This window comes from Salmo salar, chromosome ssa14, assembly GCF_905237065.1.
Source record: "Salmo salar chromosome ssa14, Ssal_v3.1, whole genome shotgun sequence".
Classification (NCBI taxonomy): Eukaryota; Metazoa; Chordata; class Actinopteri; order Salmoniformes; family Salmonidae; genus Salmo; species Salmo salar.
The window spans coordinates 100,293,047-100,308,781 of record NC_059455.1 but is presented as its reverse complement, the minus strand read 5'-3'; the positions used below and the strand labels follow the sequence as shown (position 1 = coordinate 100,308,781).

General features: G+C 39.4%; 1 protein-coding gene across 3 annotated transcripts in view; it reads left to right on the top strand.

Annotated features, from left to right (window-relative positions):
- Positions 1 to 15,735, top strand: part of fam91a1 (family with sequence similarity 91 member A1) — a 112,769-nt gene that overhangs the window by 77,068 nt on the left and 19,966 nt on the right. For all 3 annotated transcript variants that reach the window (XM_045695090.1, XM_045695088.1, XM_045695089.1), the window contains 2 exons: positions 5,529 to 5,677; positions 14,954 to 15,088. In XM_045695090.1, the coding sequence (XP_045551046.1) occupies positions 5,529 to 5,677; positions 14,954 to 15,088 (284 nt within the window). The remainder of the gene's footprint in view (positions 1 to 5,528; positions 5,678 to 14,953; positions 15,089 to 15,735) is intronic.

The window sequence follows — 15,735 nt, the reverse complement described above, 5'->3', positions numbered from 1 at the left end:
TTAGGGGGTGTTGGGTGCTTTAATCAAGGCAAGTTTATTGACATTCAGTTATTGTAAATGTTTATTTTTCGGTGTAAATGAAATACTCCAGCCAACAGAACTGAGTGTGTAAATGAAATACTCCAGCCAACAGAACTGAGTGTGATGAAAACAACATCGAGACTCTAATTTCAGAATCAACATACCTTTTGTTTGTGTTTATAGTGCTGCTGTTTAATCTCTGTGTGATATGTCCATCAGGGTTGTGGTTAATCTCTACGTCCATCAGGGTTGTGGTTAATCCCTACGTCTATCAGGGTTGTGGTTAATCTCTACGTCCATCAGGGTTGTGGTTAATCCCTACGTCTATCAGGGTTGTGGTTAATCTCTACGTCCATCAGGGTTGTGGTTAATCTCTACGTCCATCAGGGTTGTGGTTAATCCCTACGTCTATCAGGGTTGTGGTTAATCTCTACGTCCATCAGGGTTGTGGTTAATCCCTACGTCTATCAGGGTTGTGGTTGATCTCTACGTCCATCAGGGTTGTGGTTCATCTCTACGTCCATCAGGGTTGTGGTTAATCCCTACGTCTATCAGGGTTGTGGTTAATCTCTACGTCCGTCAGGGTTGTGGTTAATCTCTACGTCCATCAGGGTTGTGGTTAATCTCTACGTCCATCAGGGTTGTGGTTAATCTCTACGTCCATCAGGGTTGTGGTTCATCTCTACGTCCATCAGAGTTGTGGTTCATCTCTACGTCCGTCAGGGTTGTGGTTAATCTCTCTGTGTGCGACTATCTTGGTCCAAACATACCAAGACTGTCATGAAAAGGGCACCTCAAAACCTTTTCCACCTCAAGAAACTGAAAAGATTTGGCATGGGTTCCCAGATCCTCAAAAGGTTCTACAGCTGCACCATCGAGAGCATCCTGATCGGTTACATCCCAGCCTGGTATGGCAACTGCTCGGCCTCTGACCGTAAGGCACTACAGAGAGTAGTGTGAACGGCCCAGTACATCACTGGGGCCAAGCTTCCTGCCATCCAGGACCTCTATACCAGGCGGTGTCAGAGGAAAGCCCATAAAAGCCAATTGTCAAAGACTCCAGTCACCCAAGTTCTGGACTGTTTTCTCTGCTACTGCACGGCAAGCGGTACCGGAGCGCCAAGTCTAGGACCAAAAGGCTCCTCAGCAGCTTCTACCCCCAAGCCATTAGACTGCTGAACAATTCATAAAATCGCCACCGGACAATTTACATTGACCCCCCCCCTCCTTTTGTATACTGCTGCTACTTGCTGTTTATTATCTATGCATAGTCACTTCATCCCCACCTACATGTACAGGTTACCTCAACTAACCTGTACCCCTGCACACTAACTCAGTACCAGTGCCCCCGGTAGGCACGATATAGGAACAGAGAAAGTACATTGAGTCAAAACTTCTGAGAATCTCAAATGTAGTCTTTGGCAAAGACATTTCTTTCTGTTACCACAGTTGATAAAGTTGCCATTTCTTTAGTATTTTTAAGTTTCACAGACCTCGTTATTGTTGTGTTACTTTTTATAATTTTTTTATTTTATTCTACTTGGTAAATATTTTCTTGTTCTTGAACTGCACTGTTGGTTAAGGGCTTGTAAATAAAGCATTTCACTGTGAGGTCTACTACACCTGTTGTATTCAGCATTTCACTGTGAGGTCTACTACACCTGTTGTATTCAGCATTTCACTGTGAGGTCTACTACACCTGTTGTATTCAGCATTTCACTGTGAGGTCTACTACACCTGTTGTATTCAGCATTTCACTGTAAGGTCTACTACACCTGTTGTATTCAGCATTTCACTGTAAGGTCTACTACACCTGTTGTATTCAGCATTTCACTGTGAGGTCTACTACACCTGTTGTATTCAGCATTTCACTGTAAGGTCTACTACACCTGTTGTATTCAGCATTTCACTGTAAGGTCTACTACACCTGTTGTATTCAGCATTTCACTGTGAGGTCTACTACACCTGTTGTATTCAGCATTTCACTGTGAGGTCTACTACACCTGTTGTATTCAGCATTTCACTGTGAGGTCTACTACACCTGTTGTATTCAGCATTTCACTGTGAGGTCTACTACACCTGTTGTATTCAGCACTTCACTGTGAGGTCTACTACACCTGTTGTATTCAGCATTTCACTGTGAGGTCTACTACACCTGTTGTATTCAGCATTTCACTGTGAGGTCTACTACACCTGTTGTATTCAGCATTTCACTGTAAGGTCTACTACACCTGTTGTATTCAGCATTTCACTGTGAGGTCTACTACACCTGTTGTATTCAGCATTTCACTCTGAGGTCTACTACACCTGTTGTATTCAGCATTTCACTGTGAGGTCTACTACACCTGTTGTATTCAGCATTTCACTGTGAGGTCTACTACACCTGTTGTATTCAGCATTTCACTGTGAGGTCTACACCTGTTGTATTCAGCATTTCACTGTGAGGTCTACACCTGTTGTATTCAGCATTTCACTGTGAGGTCTACTACACCTGTTGTATTCAGCATTTCACTGTAAGGTCTACCTACACCTGTTGTATTCAGCATTTCACTGTGAGGTCTACTACACCTGTTGTATTCAGCATTTCACTGTGAGGTCTACTACACCTGTTGTATTCAGCATTTCACTGTGAGGTCTACTACACCTGTTGTATTCAGCATTTCACTGTGAGGTCTACTACACCTGTTGTATTCAGCATTTCACTGTGAGGTCTACTACACCTGTTGTATTCAGCATTTCACTGTGAGGTCTACTACACCTGTTGTATTCAGCATTTCACTGTAAGGTCTACTACACCTGTTGTATTCAGCATTTCACTGTGAGGTCTACTACACCTGTTGTATTCAGCATTTCACTGTGAGGTCTACTACACCTGTTGTATTCAGCATTTCACTGTGAGGTCTACCACACCTGTTGTATTCAGCATTTCACTGTGAGGTCTACCACACCTGTTGTATTCAGCATTTCACTGTGAGGTCTACTACACCTGTTGTATTCAGCATTTCACTGTGAGGTCTACTACACCTGTTGTATTCAGCATTTCACTGTGAGGTCTACTACACCTGTTGTATTCAGCATTTCACTGTGAGGTCTACTACACCTGTTGTATTCAGCATTTCACTGTGAGGTCTACTACACCTGTTGTATTCAGCATTTCACTGTGAGGTCTACTACACCTGTTGTATTCAGCATTTCACTGTGAGGTCTACTACACCTGTTGTATTCAGCATTTCACTGTGAGGTCTACTACACCTGTTGTATTCAGCATTTCACTGTAAAGTCTACACTTGTTGTATTCAGCATTTCACGGTAAAGTCTACACTTGTTGTATTCAGCATTTCACGGTAAAGTCTACACTTGTTGTATTCAGCATTTCACGGTAAAGTCTACACTTGTTGTATTCGGCGCATGTGACAAAGTTTGATTTGATTTGACACGTCAGTCAGTGTTTTGGTTAGCCGGTAACAGGCTTTGGCCGATACAAAAATAGAAATGCGGACGAACAAAATCGGTGCTGGCTGGCCAATTGTCCAGATGAAGGAAGAAAAAAAAAAATCCCATTGTGAAATAATGTTTATTATTGATGGAAATACCAGTCAATGTAAATCAATTTAACTGGTCATGCTCATCGGTCAATAGGAACATTTGTATAATTTAGTGTTAATTAAATTGTCTCATGTGTACAGTATATTCGTTATGTATCTTATCACACGCGTACAGCACACAGACAGAGCCTTTGAGCGGGAAATCTGTCAGCAGCGACAGCATCTCAAACAGCGACAGCGGAAAGCAGACTTCATCAGTATGTCACACACCACTTTGCAATGAGCTGGAGGCAGAATGCATTTTGAAAACATTTTCTTTAGTTGTTGGAAACCTGAAGGTTTTACTACATATTATGAGGCACGTCCTTGCTTCAAAGTAGCCTAGTTAAAATCAGACCATAGAAACGTGGAGGAAATTAATTTGGCTTCCATATGCCATTGAAACCAGTAGCATATTTCTCTCACGTTCTATTGGTTTTCAAATCGACTTTCTTTCATTGTCCAGTAGCCAAAGGCACAATCCTAGTCATATTAGCATCCCATGCTAGTTGATGATAATCCTAGTCATATTAGCATCCCATGCTAGTTGATGATAATCCTAGTCATATTAGCATCCCATGCTAGTTGATGATAATCCTAGTCATATTAGCATCCCATGCTAGTTGATGATAATCCTAGTCATATTAGCATCCCATGCTAGTTGATGATAATCCTAGTCATATTAGCATCCCATGCTAGTTGATGATAATCCTAGTCATATTAGCATCCCATGCTAGTTGATGATAATCCTAGTCATATTAGCATCCCATGCTAGTTGATGATAATCCTAGTCATATTAGCATCCCATGCTAGTTGATGATAATCCTAGTCATAGTAGCAACCCATGCTAGTTGATGATAATCCTAGTCATAGTAGCAACCCATGCTAGTTGATGATAATCCTAGTCATATTAGCATCCCATGCTAGTTGATGATAATCCTAGTCATAGTAGCATCCCATGCTAGTTGATGATAATCCTAGTCATATTAGCATCCCATGCTAGTTGATGATAATCCTAGTCATATTAGCATCCCATGCTAGTTGTTGCATCTTTAGATCTCCCCTCTTCATACATTTCAAACAGATATTTCCATCTGTCATGTGCAGTGGACTTTTGACAACAGTGTTTTTCCTGCTAATTGCATTATGGAAGGAACATTTGTATACGTGGCCTACTGCCTTGTGCGCATTGCTGTGCTTTATAATGTGAAGAAATAATAGTTGATCAGCCTTGTTATCTAAATGTTCTGAGCTGTTGCATCAGACTCATTGCTTTTTAATGTTGTTTAGTAATGTAGTCTAGGCCTACTGGTTGTATGAATTTGGGATTTATCTCTACAACTGTCCCAGAGTCTGTTTGTTTCTTTGTCGCACAGAATGACAAGCTGGCCAATTGAATAGGTCAACTTTTCTAGTAGTGGATAGCAGAAGATTGACGGGCTAGTTATTTTGCTGTTCGTTACTCGTCTTGTTGGCTGAGGAAAAGGAAACGTGGACAGTTATTCTAACACGTTCAAATTCACATCAGAATTCGTAAAGAAGAAACGCACATCGTTGCATCCTGGACTTGCGTTTTCTGTTAATATGAATTACCATAATGTAAATGTTTATTTCTGTTATTCTGAACACCGTGGGTGGACGCCCTAATCAGGATCCACACCCAATGCATTATGGTTCCAGTACATTTCTCAAAATGTCCGCCTCATTAAAATGCTGCCGGTCAAATGTCTGACACCAAATTTTCCTAACAGGATCCCTGACGTGTGTGTGTGTGTGTGTGTGTGTGTGTGTGTGTGTGTGCGCGCAATACATCCGTGTCTCTGCGTCCGTGTGTGTGTGTTGTCTGCGTCCGTGTGTGTGTGTGTCTCTTCGTCCGTGTGTGTGTGTGTCTCTTCGTCCGTGTGTGTGATTGATCCCCCCCAGGCCTGCCCCTGGACATGCTCCGCTGTGAGAGTCTGCTGGGTTTAGACCAGGCCACCTGCAGCCGTGTCCTCAACAAGAACTACAAACTACTGGTCTCCATGGCACCGCTCAGCAACGAGATCCGGCCTATCAGCAGCTGCACACCTCAGGTACACACTGGTCCCCCTTCACAGACCTTTCTCTTCACAGACCTTTCACTTCACAGACCTTTCACTTCACAGACCTTTCACTTCACAGACCTTTCACTTCACAGACCTTTCACTTCACAGACCTTTCTCTCACCCCCACAGGCTCCTCCTCTGACTGACTAGGGCCTGTTGAGAGTGTGTGTGTGTGCGTGCGTGCGAGCGAGCGAGCACTGGTCACCATGCTCTGAGACTGCTCCAGAACACACACAACAGGTCTGGGGATTCACACTCATTCAGACTGGAAAGCAGTTTGTCCTGGACAGACTGCAGTCTGGTATCTGACTGACAGGGAGAACAGAGAACTATACAACTACAGTGGGTTGTGAAATTATTCACCCACCTTGGCATTTCTCCTGGAATTAAAATAAAAAAAATTTGGAGGGGGGGGGGTTGTATCATTTGATTTACACAACATGCCTACCACTTTGAAGATGCAAAATATTTTTTCTTGTGAAACAAACAAGAAATAAGACAAAAAAAGCGGAACTTGAACGTGCATAACTATTCCCCCCCCCCAAAGTCAATACTTTGTAGAGCCACCTTTTGCAGCAATTACAGCTGCAAGTCTCTTGGGGTATGTCTCTATAAGCTTGGCACATCTAACCACTGGGATGTTTGCCTATTCTTCAAGGCAAAACTGCTCCAGCTCCTTCAAGTTGGGTGGGTTCTGCTGGTACACAGAAATCTTTAAGTCATACCACAGATTCTCAATTGGATTGAGGTCTGTGCTTTGACTTGGCCATTCCAAGTCATTTAAATGTTAGCTCCTTAAACCACTAAACTACTCGAGTGTTGCTTTAGCAGTATGCTTAGGGTCATTGTCCTGCTGGAAGGTGAACCTCCGTCCCAGTCTCAAATCTCTGGAAGACTGAAACAGGTTTCCCTCAAGAATTTCCCTGTATTTAGTGCCATTCATCATTCCTTCAATTCTGACCAGTTTCCCAGTCCCTGCCGATGGAGAACATCCCCACAGCATGATGCTGCCACCACACAAATGTGTTTGCTTATTTTCTTCTTTAAGCAATGGCTTTTTTCTGGCCACTCTTCCGTAAAGCCCAGCTCTGTGGAGTGTACAGCTTAATGTGGTCCTATGGACAGATCTCTGCTGTGAAGCTTTGCAGCTCCTTCAGGGTTATCTTTGGTCTCTTTGTTGCCTCTCTGATTAATGCCCCCCTTGCCTGGTCCGTGAGTTTTGGTGGGCGGCCCTCTCTTGGCAGGTTTGTTATGGTGCCATATTCTTTCCTTTTTTTAATAATGGATTTATGTTCAATGTTTTGGATATTTTTTTATAACCCAACCCTGATCTGTACTTCTCCACAACTTTGTCCCTGACCTGTTTGGAGAGCTCCTTGGTCTTCATGGTGCTGCTTGCTTGGTGGTGTTGCAGACTCTGGGGCAACAGACTCTAAATGACTAAAATGTAAAATGTCATTGGCTGCACCAGATCTTAGGTGGTGAATAATTATGCATGCACCACTTTCCCGTTTTTTTTTAATTTTTTTAAACAAGTCATTATTTTTCATTTTATTTCACCAATTTGGAATATTTTGTCTATGTCCATTACATTAAATCCAAATAAAAATCCATTTCAATTACAGGTTGTAATGCAACAAAATAGGAAAAAAGCCAAGAGGGATGAATACTTTAGCAAGGCGCTGCATAGAGCTATACAACTATAGAACTATAAAACTACAGAACTACAGAACTATACAACTATACAACTATACAACTATAGAACTATAAACTATAGAACTATACAGCTATACAGCTATACAACTATAGAACTATACAACTATAGAACTATAAACTATAGAACTATACAGCTATACAACTATACAGCTATACAACTATAGAACTATAGAACTATAGAGCTATACAACTATACAACTATACAACTATACAACTATAGAACTATAGAACTATAAACTATAGAACTATAAACTATAGAACTATACAGCTATACAACTATACAACTATACAGCTATACAGCTATACAGCTATACAACTATACAGCTATACAACTATAGAGCTATACAACTATACAACTATACAACTATACAACTATAGAGCTATACAACTATACAACTATACAACTATAGAACTATAAACTATAGAACTATACAGCTATACAACTAGAACTATAGAGCTATACAACTATACAACTATACAACTATACAACTATAGAGCTATACAACTATACAACTATACAACTATAGAACTATAAACTATAGAACTATACAGCTATACAACTAGAACTATAGAGCTATACAACTATACAACTATAGAACTATACAACTATACAACTATAGAACTATAGAACTATACAACTATAGAGCTATACAACTATAGAGCTATACAACTATAGAGCTATACAACTATAGAGCTATACAACTATAGAGCTATACAGCTATACAACTATACAACTATACAGCTACACAACTATACAACTACAGAACTACACAACTACACAACTATACAACTATACAACTATACAACTATACAACTATACAGCTATACAACTATAAACTATAGAACTATACAACTATAAACTATAGAACTATAAACTATAGAACTATAAACTATAGAACTATAAACTATAGAACTATACAGCTATAGAACTATACAGCTATACAACTATACAGCTATACAACTATACAGCTATACAACTATACAGCTATAGAACTATAGAGCTATACAACTATACAACTATACAACTATACAACTATAGAACTATACAACTATACAACTATAGAGCTATACAACTATAGAGCTATACAACTATAGAGCTATACAACTATAGAGCTATACAACTATAGAGCTATACAACTATAGAGCTATACAACTATAGAGCTATACAACTATAGAGCTATACAACTATACATCTATACAACTATACAGCTATACAACTATACAACTACAGAACTACACAACTATACAACTATAGAACTATACAGCTATACAGCTATACAACTATAGAACTATAGAGCTATACAGCTATACAACTATACAACTATAGAGCTATACAGCTATACAACTATACAACTATAGAACTATAGAACTATAGAACTATACAACTATACAACTACAGAACTATACAGCTATACAACTATACAACTATACAACTATAGAGCTATACAACTATAGAATTATACAACTATACAACTACAGAACTATACACCTATACAACTATACAACTACAGAACTATAGAACTATACAACTATACAACTATAGAACTATAAACTATACAAGTACAGAACTATAAACTATACAACTATACAACTATAGAACTATAAACTATACAACTACAGAACTATACAACTATACAACTATACAACTATAGAACTACTGTAGTTGTATAGTTCTGTAGTTGTATAGTTCTGAACTATACAACTATAGAACTATAAACTATAGAACTATACAACTATACAACTATAGAACTATACAACTACAGAACTATAGAACTACAGAACTATACAACTATACAGCTATACAACTACAGAACTACACAACTATACAACTATACAGCTATAGAACTATAAAACTATACAGCTATAGAACTATAAACTATAGAACTATAGAGCTATAGAACTATAGAACTATAGAGCTATACAACTATACAAATATAGAGCTATAGAACTATAAACTATAGAACTATAGAGCTATAGAACTATAGAACTATAGAGCTATACAACTATACAGCTATACAGCTATACAACTATACAACTATAGAAATATAGAGCTACACAGCTATAGAACTATAGAGCTATAGAACTATAGAGCTATACAACTATACAAATATAGAGCTATACAGCTATATAACTATAAACTATAGAACTATAGAGCTATAGAACTATAGAACTATAGAGCTATAGAACTATACAACTATACAAATATACAACTAAAGAACCATAGAACTATAGAGCTATACAACTATACAACTATAGAGCTATACAACTATAGAACTATACAACTATAGAACCATAGAGCTATAGAGCTATAGAGCTATACAACTATAGAGCTATACAACTATAGAGCTATACAACTATAGAACTATAGAACTATACAGCTACACAGCTATAGAACTATAAACTATAGAACTATAGAGCTATAGAGCTATAGAACTATAGAGCTATACAACTATACAACTATAGAGCTATACAACTATAGAACTATACAAATATAGAACCATAGAGCTATAGAACTATAGAGCTATACAACTATAGAGCTATAGAACTATAGAGCTATACAGCTATAGAGCTATACAACTATACAACTATACAACTATAGAAATATAGAGCTGTACAACTATAGAGCTATAGAACTATACAACTATAGAGCTATACAACTATACAACTATACAACTATAGAGCTATACAACTATACAACTATAGAGCTATACAACTATACAACTATAGAGCTATACAACTATACAACTATACAACTATAGAACTATAGAACTATACAGCTATACAACTACACAACTACACAACTATAGACCTATAAACTATAGAACTATAGAGCTATACAACTATACAACTATAGAACTATAGAGCTATAGAACTATAGAGCTATACAACTATAGAACTATAGAGCTATACAACTATAGAACTATAGAGCTATACAACTATAGAACTATAGAGCTATACAACTATAGAGCTATACAACTATAGAACTATAGAGCTATACAGCTATACAGCTATACAACTACACAACTACACAACTATAGACCTATAAACTATAGACCTATAAACTATAGACCTATAGAGCTATACAACTATAGAACTATAGAGCTATACAGCTATAGAACTATAGAACTATAAACTATAGAACTATAGAACTATACAACAGAACTATAGAACTATAAACTATACAACTATAGAACTATAAACTATACAGCTATACAACTATACAGCTATAGAACTATACAACTATACAGCTATACAACTATACAGCTATACAACTATACAGCTATACAGCTATAGAACTATAGAGCTATAGAACTATAAACTATAGAACTATAAACTATACAGCTATACAACTATAAACTATACAACTATACAGCTATAGAACTATAAACTATACAACTATAGAACTATACAACTATACAGCTATACAACTATACAGCTATACAACTATACAGCTATACAGCTATACAACTATAAACTATACAGCTATACAACTATACAGCTATGCAGCTATAGAACTATAAGCTATACAGCTATACAACTATAAAGTATACAGCTATACAACTATACAACTATAGAACTATACAACTATACAACTATAGAACTATACAGCTATACAACTATACAGCTATAAACTATACAACTATAGAACTATAAACTATACAGCTATACAACTATGAACTATACAACTATACAACTATACAGCTATACAACTATGAACTATACAACTATACAGCTATACAACTATGAACTATGAACTATACAACTATACAACTATAGAACTATACAACTATACAACTATAAACTATACAACTATACAGCTATACATCTATGAACTATACAACTATGCAACTATACAACTATACAACTATACAGCTATACAACTATACAGCTATACAACTATACAGCTATACAGCTATACAGCTATACAACTATACAGCTATACAACTATAAAACTATAAAACTATACAACTATACAACTATACAACTATACAACTATAAAACTATAAAACTATAAAACTATACAACTATACAACTATAAACTATACAGCTATACAGCTATAGAACTATAGAACTATACAGCTACACAACTACACAACTATAGACCTATAAACTATAGAACTATAGAGCTATACAACTATAGAGCTATACAGCTGTAGAACTATAAACTATAGAACTATACAACAGAACTATAGTACTATAGAACTATAAACTATAAACTATAGAACTATAGAACTATAAACTATACAACTATACAGCTATAGAGCTATACAACTATAGAACTATACAACTATACTACTATAGAACTATAGAACTATAAACTATAGAACTATAAACTATACAACTATACAGCTATAGAACTATACAACTATACAACTATACAGCTATACAGCTATACAGCTATACAACTATAAACTATAGAACTACAAACTATACAGCTATAGAACTATAAACTATACAACTATAGAGCTATAGAACTATACAGCTATAGAGCTATAGAACTATAAACTATACAACTATACAACTATACAGCTATACAACTATAGAGCTATAGAACTATAAACTATACAGCTATAGAACTATACAACTATAGAGCTATAGAACTATAAACTATACAGCTATACAGCTATACAACTATAAACTATACAACTATTGAGCTATACAACTATGAACTATACAACTATACAACTATACAGCTATAGAACTATAAACTATACAACTATACAACTATACAACTATACAGCTATAAAACTATACAACTATACAGCTATAGAACTATAAACTATACAACTATAGAACTATACAGCTATAGAACTATAAACTATACAACTATACAACTATACAGCTATACAACTATACAGCTATAAACTATACAACTATAGAGCTATAAACTATACAGCTATACAACTATAAACTATAAACTATACAACTATACAACTATACAACTATACAGCTATAAAACTATACAACTATACAGCTATAGAACTATAAACTATACAACTATAGAACTATACAGCTATAGAACTATAAACTATACAACTATACAACTATACAGCTATACAACTATACAGCTATAAACTATACAACTATACAGCTATAAACTATACAACTATACAACTATAGAACTATAGAACTATAAACTATACAGCTATACAACTATAGAACTATAGAACTATAAACTATACAGCTATACAACTATAGAACTATAGAACTATAAACTATACAGCTATACAACTATACAACTATACAACTATACAACTATAGAACTAAGAACTATACAGCTATACAGCTATACAACTATACAGCTATACAACTATAGAACTATAAACTATACAACTATACAACTATAGAACTATAAACTATACAACTATACAACTATAGAACTATAAACTATACAGCTATACAACTATAGAGCTATACAACTGTACAGCTATACAACTATACAGCTATACAACTATAGAGCTATACAGCTATAGAGCTATACAACTATACAACTATACAACTATACAACTATACAGCTATACAACTATAGAACTATACAGCTATACAACTGTACAACTACATGCTAACTTCTGTTTGTTTTTCCAAGTATTCCTCTCTCCCCTGGTCTGTAGTCTGGGTTGAAGCCATCTCAGTGCACGCTGCCCAGTACACACACACACACACACACACACACACACACACACACGCACACACACACACACGCGCACAACACACACACACGCACTACACACACACGCACACACACACAGAACTACAGGCTATCTTGTTTGTGTTCATTCTTGGCTGGTGTTGTTACCAAGCCTGTCTCTCTGCCTAACAGGACATGTTACCAAGCCTGTCTCTCTGCCTAACAGGACGTGTTACCAAGCCTGTCTCTCTGCCTAACAGGACGTGTTACCAAGCCTGTCTCTCTGCCTAACAGGACGTGTTACCAAGCCTGTCTCTCTGCCTAACAGGACGTGTTACCAAGCCTGTCTCTCTGCCTAACAGGACGTGTTACCAAGCCTGTCTCTCTGCCTAACAGGACGTGTTACCAACCCTGTCTCTCTGCCTAACAGGACGTGTTACCAAGCCTGTCTCTCTGCCTAACAGGACGTGTTACCAAGCCTGTCTCTCTGCCTAACAGGACGTGTTACCAAGCCTGTCTCTCTGCCTAACAGGACGTGTTACCAAGCCTGTCTCTCTGCCTAACAGGACGTGTTACCAAGCCTGTCTCTCTGCCTAACAGGACGTGTTACCAAGCCTGTCTCTCTGCCTAACAGGACGTGTTACCAAGCCTGTCTCTCTGCCTAACAGGACGTGTTACCAAGCCTGTCTCTCTGCCTAACAGGACGTGTTACCAAGCCTGTCTCTCTGCCTAACAGGACGTGTTACCAAGCCTGTCTCTCTGCCTAACAGGACGTGTTACCAAGCCTGTCTCTCTGCCTAACAGGACGTGTTACCAAGCCTGTCTCTCTGCCTAACAGGACGTGTTACCAAGCCTGTCTCTCTGCCTAACAGGACGTGTTACCAAGCCTGTCTCTCTGCCTAACAGGACGTGTTACCAAGCCTGTCTCTCTGCCTAACAGGACGTGTTACCAAGCCTGTCTCTCTGCCTAACAGGACGTGTTACCAAGCCTGTCTCTCTGCCTAACAGGACGTGTTACCAAGCCTGTCTCTCTGCCTAACAGGATTTCACCCTTTTCTCAGGTTTCATCTCATCTCACTTTCTGGGATCCAGGGTTGGAGTCAAGTCACTTTTCAATTCAGTCCATCCAGGAAGTCAATTGAAATTAAATTCATTAGCCATTGTTTTTTTTTTATTTGTTCAACGATCCTGATCTCGTGAGCTTACAGCACAGTCAGGGTGGATCGGCCACAGTCAGGAGGGTGGATCGGCCACAGTCAGGAGGGTGGATCGGCCACAGTCAGGAGGGTGGATCGGCCACAGTCAGGAGGGCGGATCGGCCACAGTCAGCCAGGAGGGCGGATCGGCCACAGTCAGCCAGGAGGGCGGATCGGCCACAGTCAGCCAGGAGGGCGGATCGGCCACAGTCAGCCAGGAGGGCGGATCGGCCACAGTCAGCCAGGAGGGCGGATCGGCCACAGTCAGCCAGGAGGGCGGATCGGCCACAGTCAGCCAGGAGGGCGGATCGGCCACAGTCAGCCAGGAGGGCGGATCGGCCACAGTCAGCCAGGAGGGCGGATCGGCCACAGTCAGCCAGGAGGGCGGATCGGCCACAGTCAGCCAGCAGGGCGGATCGGCCACAGTCAGCCAGCAGGGCGGATCGGCCACAGTCAGCCAGCAGGGCGGATCGGCCACAGTCAGCCAGCAGGGCGGATCGGCCACAGTCAGCCAGCAGGGCGGATCGGCCACAGTCAGTCAGGAGGGTAGATTAGGCTGCTATTGTTTTCGATCAGGATTTGAACATTCTTGTAAATTCCATGAACCTTGGCCAGCTAATCTGATTTATGTAATGGTACATAAAGTATTATGTGCTTGGATCTGTCCCTATTTAAATCAACCATACATGAATGAATAAATGTGCTTTATTGTTCCCCCTGTAGCACATTGGCCCAGCCATCCCCGAGGTGAGCTCCATCTGGTTCAAGCTCTACCTGTACCATGTGACCGGCCAGGGTCCTCCCTCCCTGCTGCTGTCCAAGGGCTCCAGGCTCCGGAAACTACCAGTCATCTTCCAGGTCAGTCTGTAGAAACTACCGGACATCTTCCAGGTCAGTCTGTAGAAACTACCGGACGTCTTCCAGGTCAGTCTGTAGAGACTACCGGACGTCTTCCAGGTCAGTCTGTAGAGACTACCGGACGTCTTCCAGGTCAGTCTGTAGAGACTACCGGACGTCTTCCAGGTCAGTCTGTAGAAACTACCGGACGTCTTCCAGGTCAGTCTGTAGAAACTACCGGACGTCTTCCAGGTCAGTCTGTAGAAACTACCGGACGTCTTCCAGGTCAGTCTGTAGAAACTACCGGACGTCTTCCAGGTCAGTCTGTAGAAACTACCGGACGTCTTCCAGGTCAGTCTGTAGAAACTACCGGACGTCTTCCAGGTCAGTCTGTAGAAACTACCGGACGTCTTCCAGGTCAGTCTGTAGAAACTACCGGACGTCTTCCAGGTCAGTCTGTAGAAACTACCGGACGTCTTCCAGGTCAGTCTGTAGAAACTACCGGACGTCTTCCAGGTCAGTCTGTAGAAACTACCGGACGTCTTCCAGGTCAGTCTGTAGAAACTACCGGACGTCTTCCAGGTCAGTCTGTAGAAACTACCGGACGTCTTCCAGGTCAGTCTGTAGAAACTACCGGACGTCTTCCAGGTCAGTCTGTAGAAACTAAC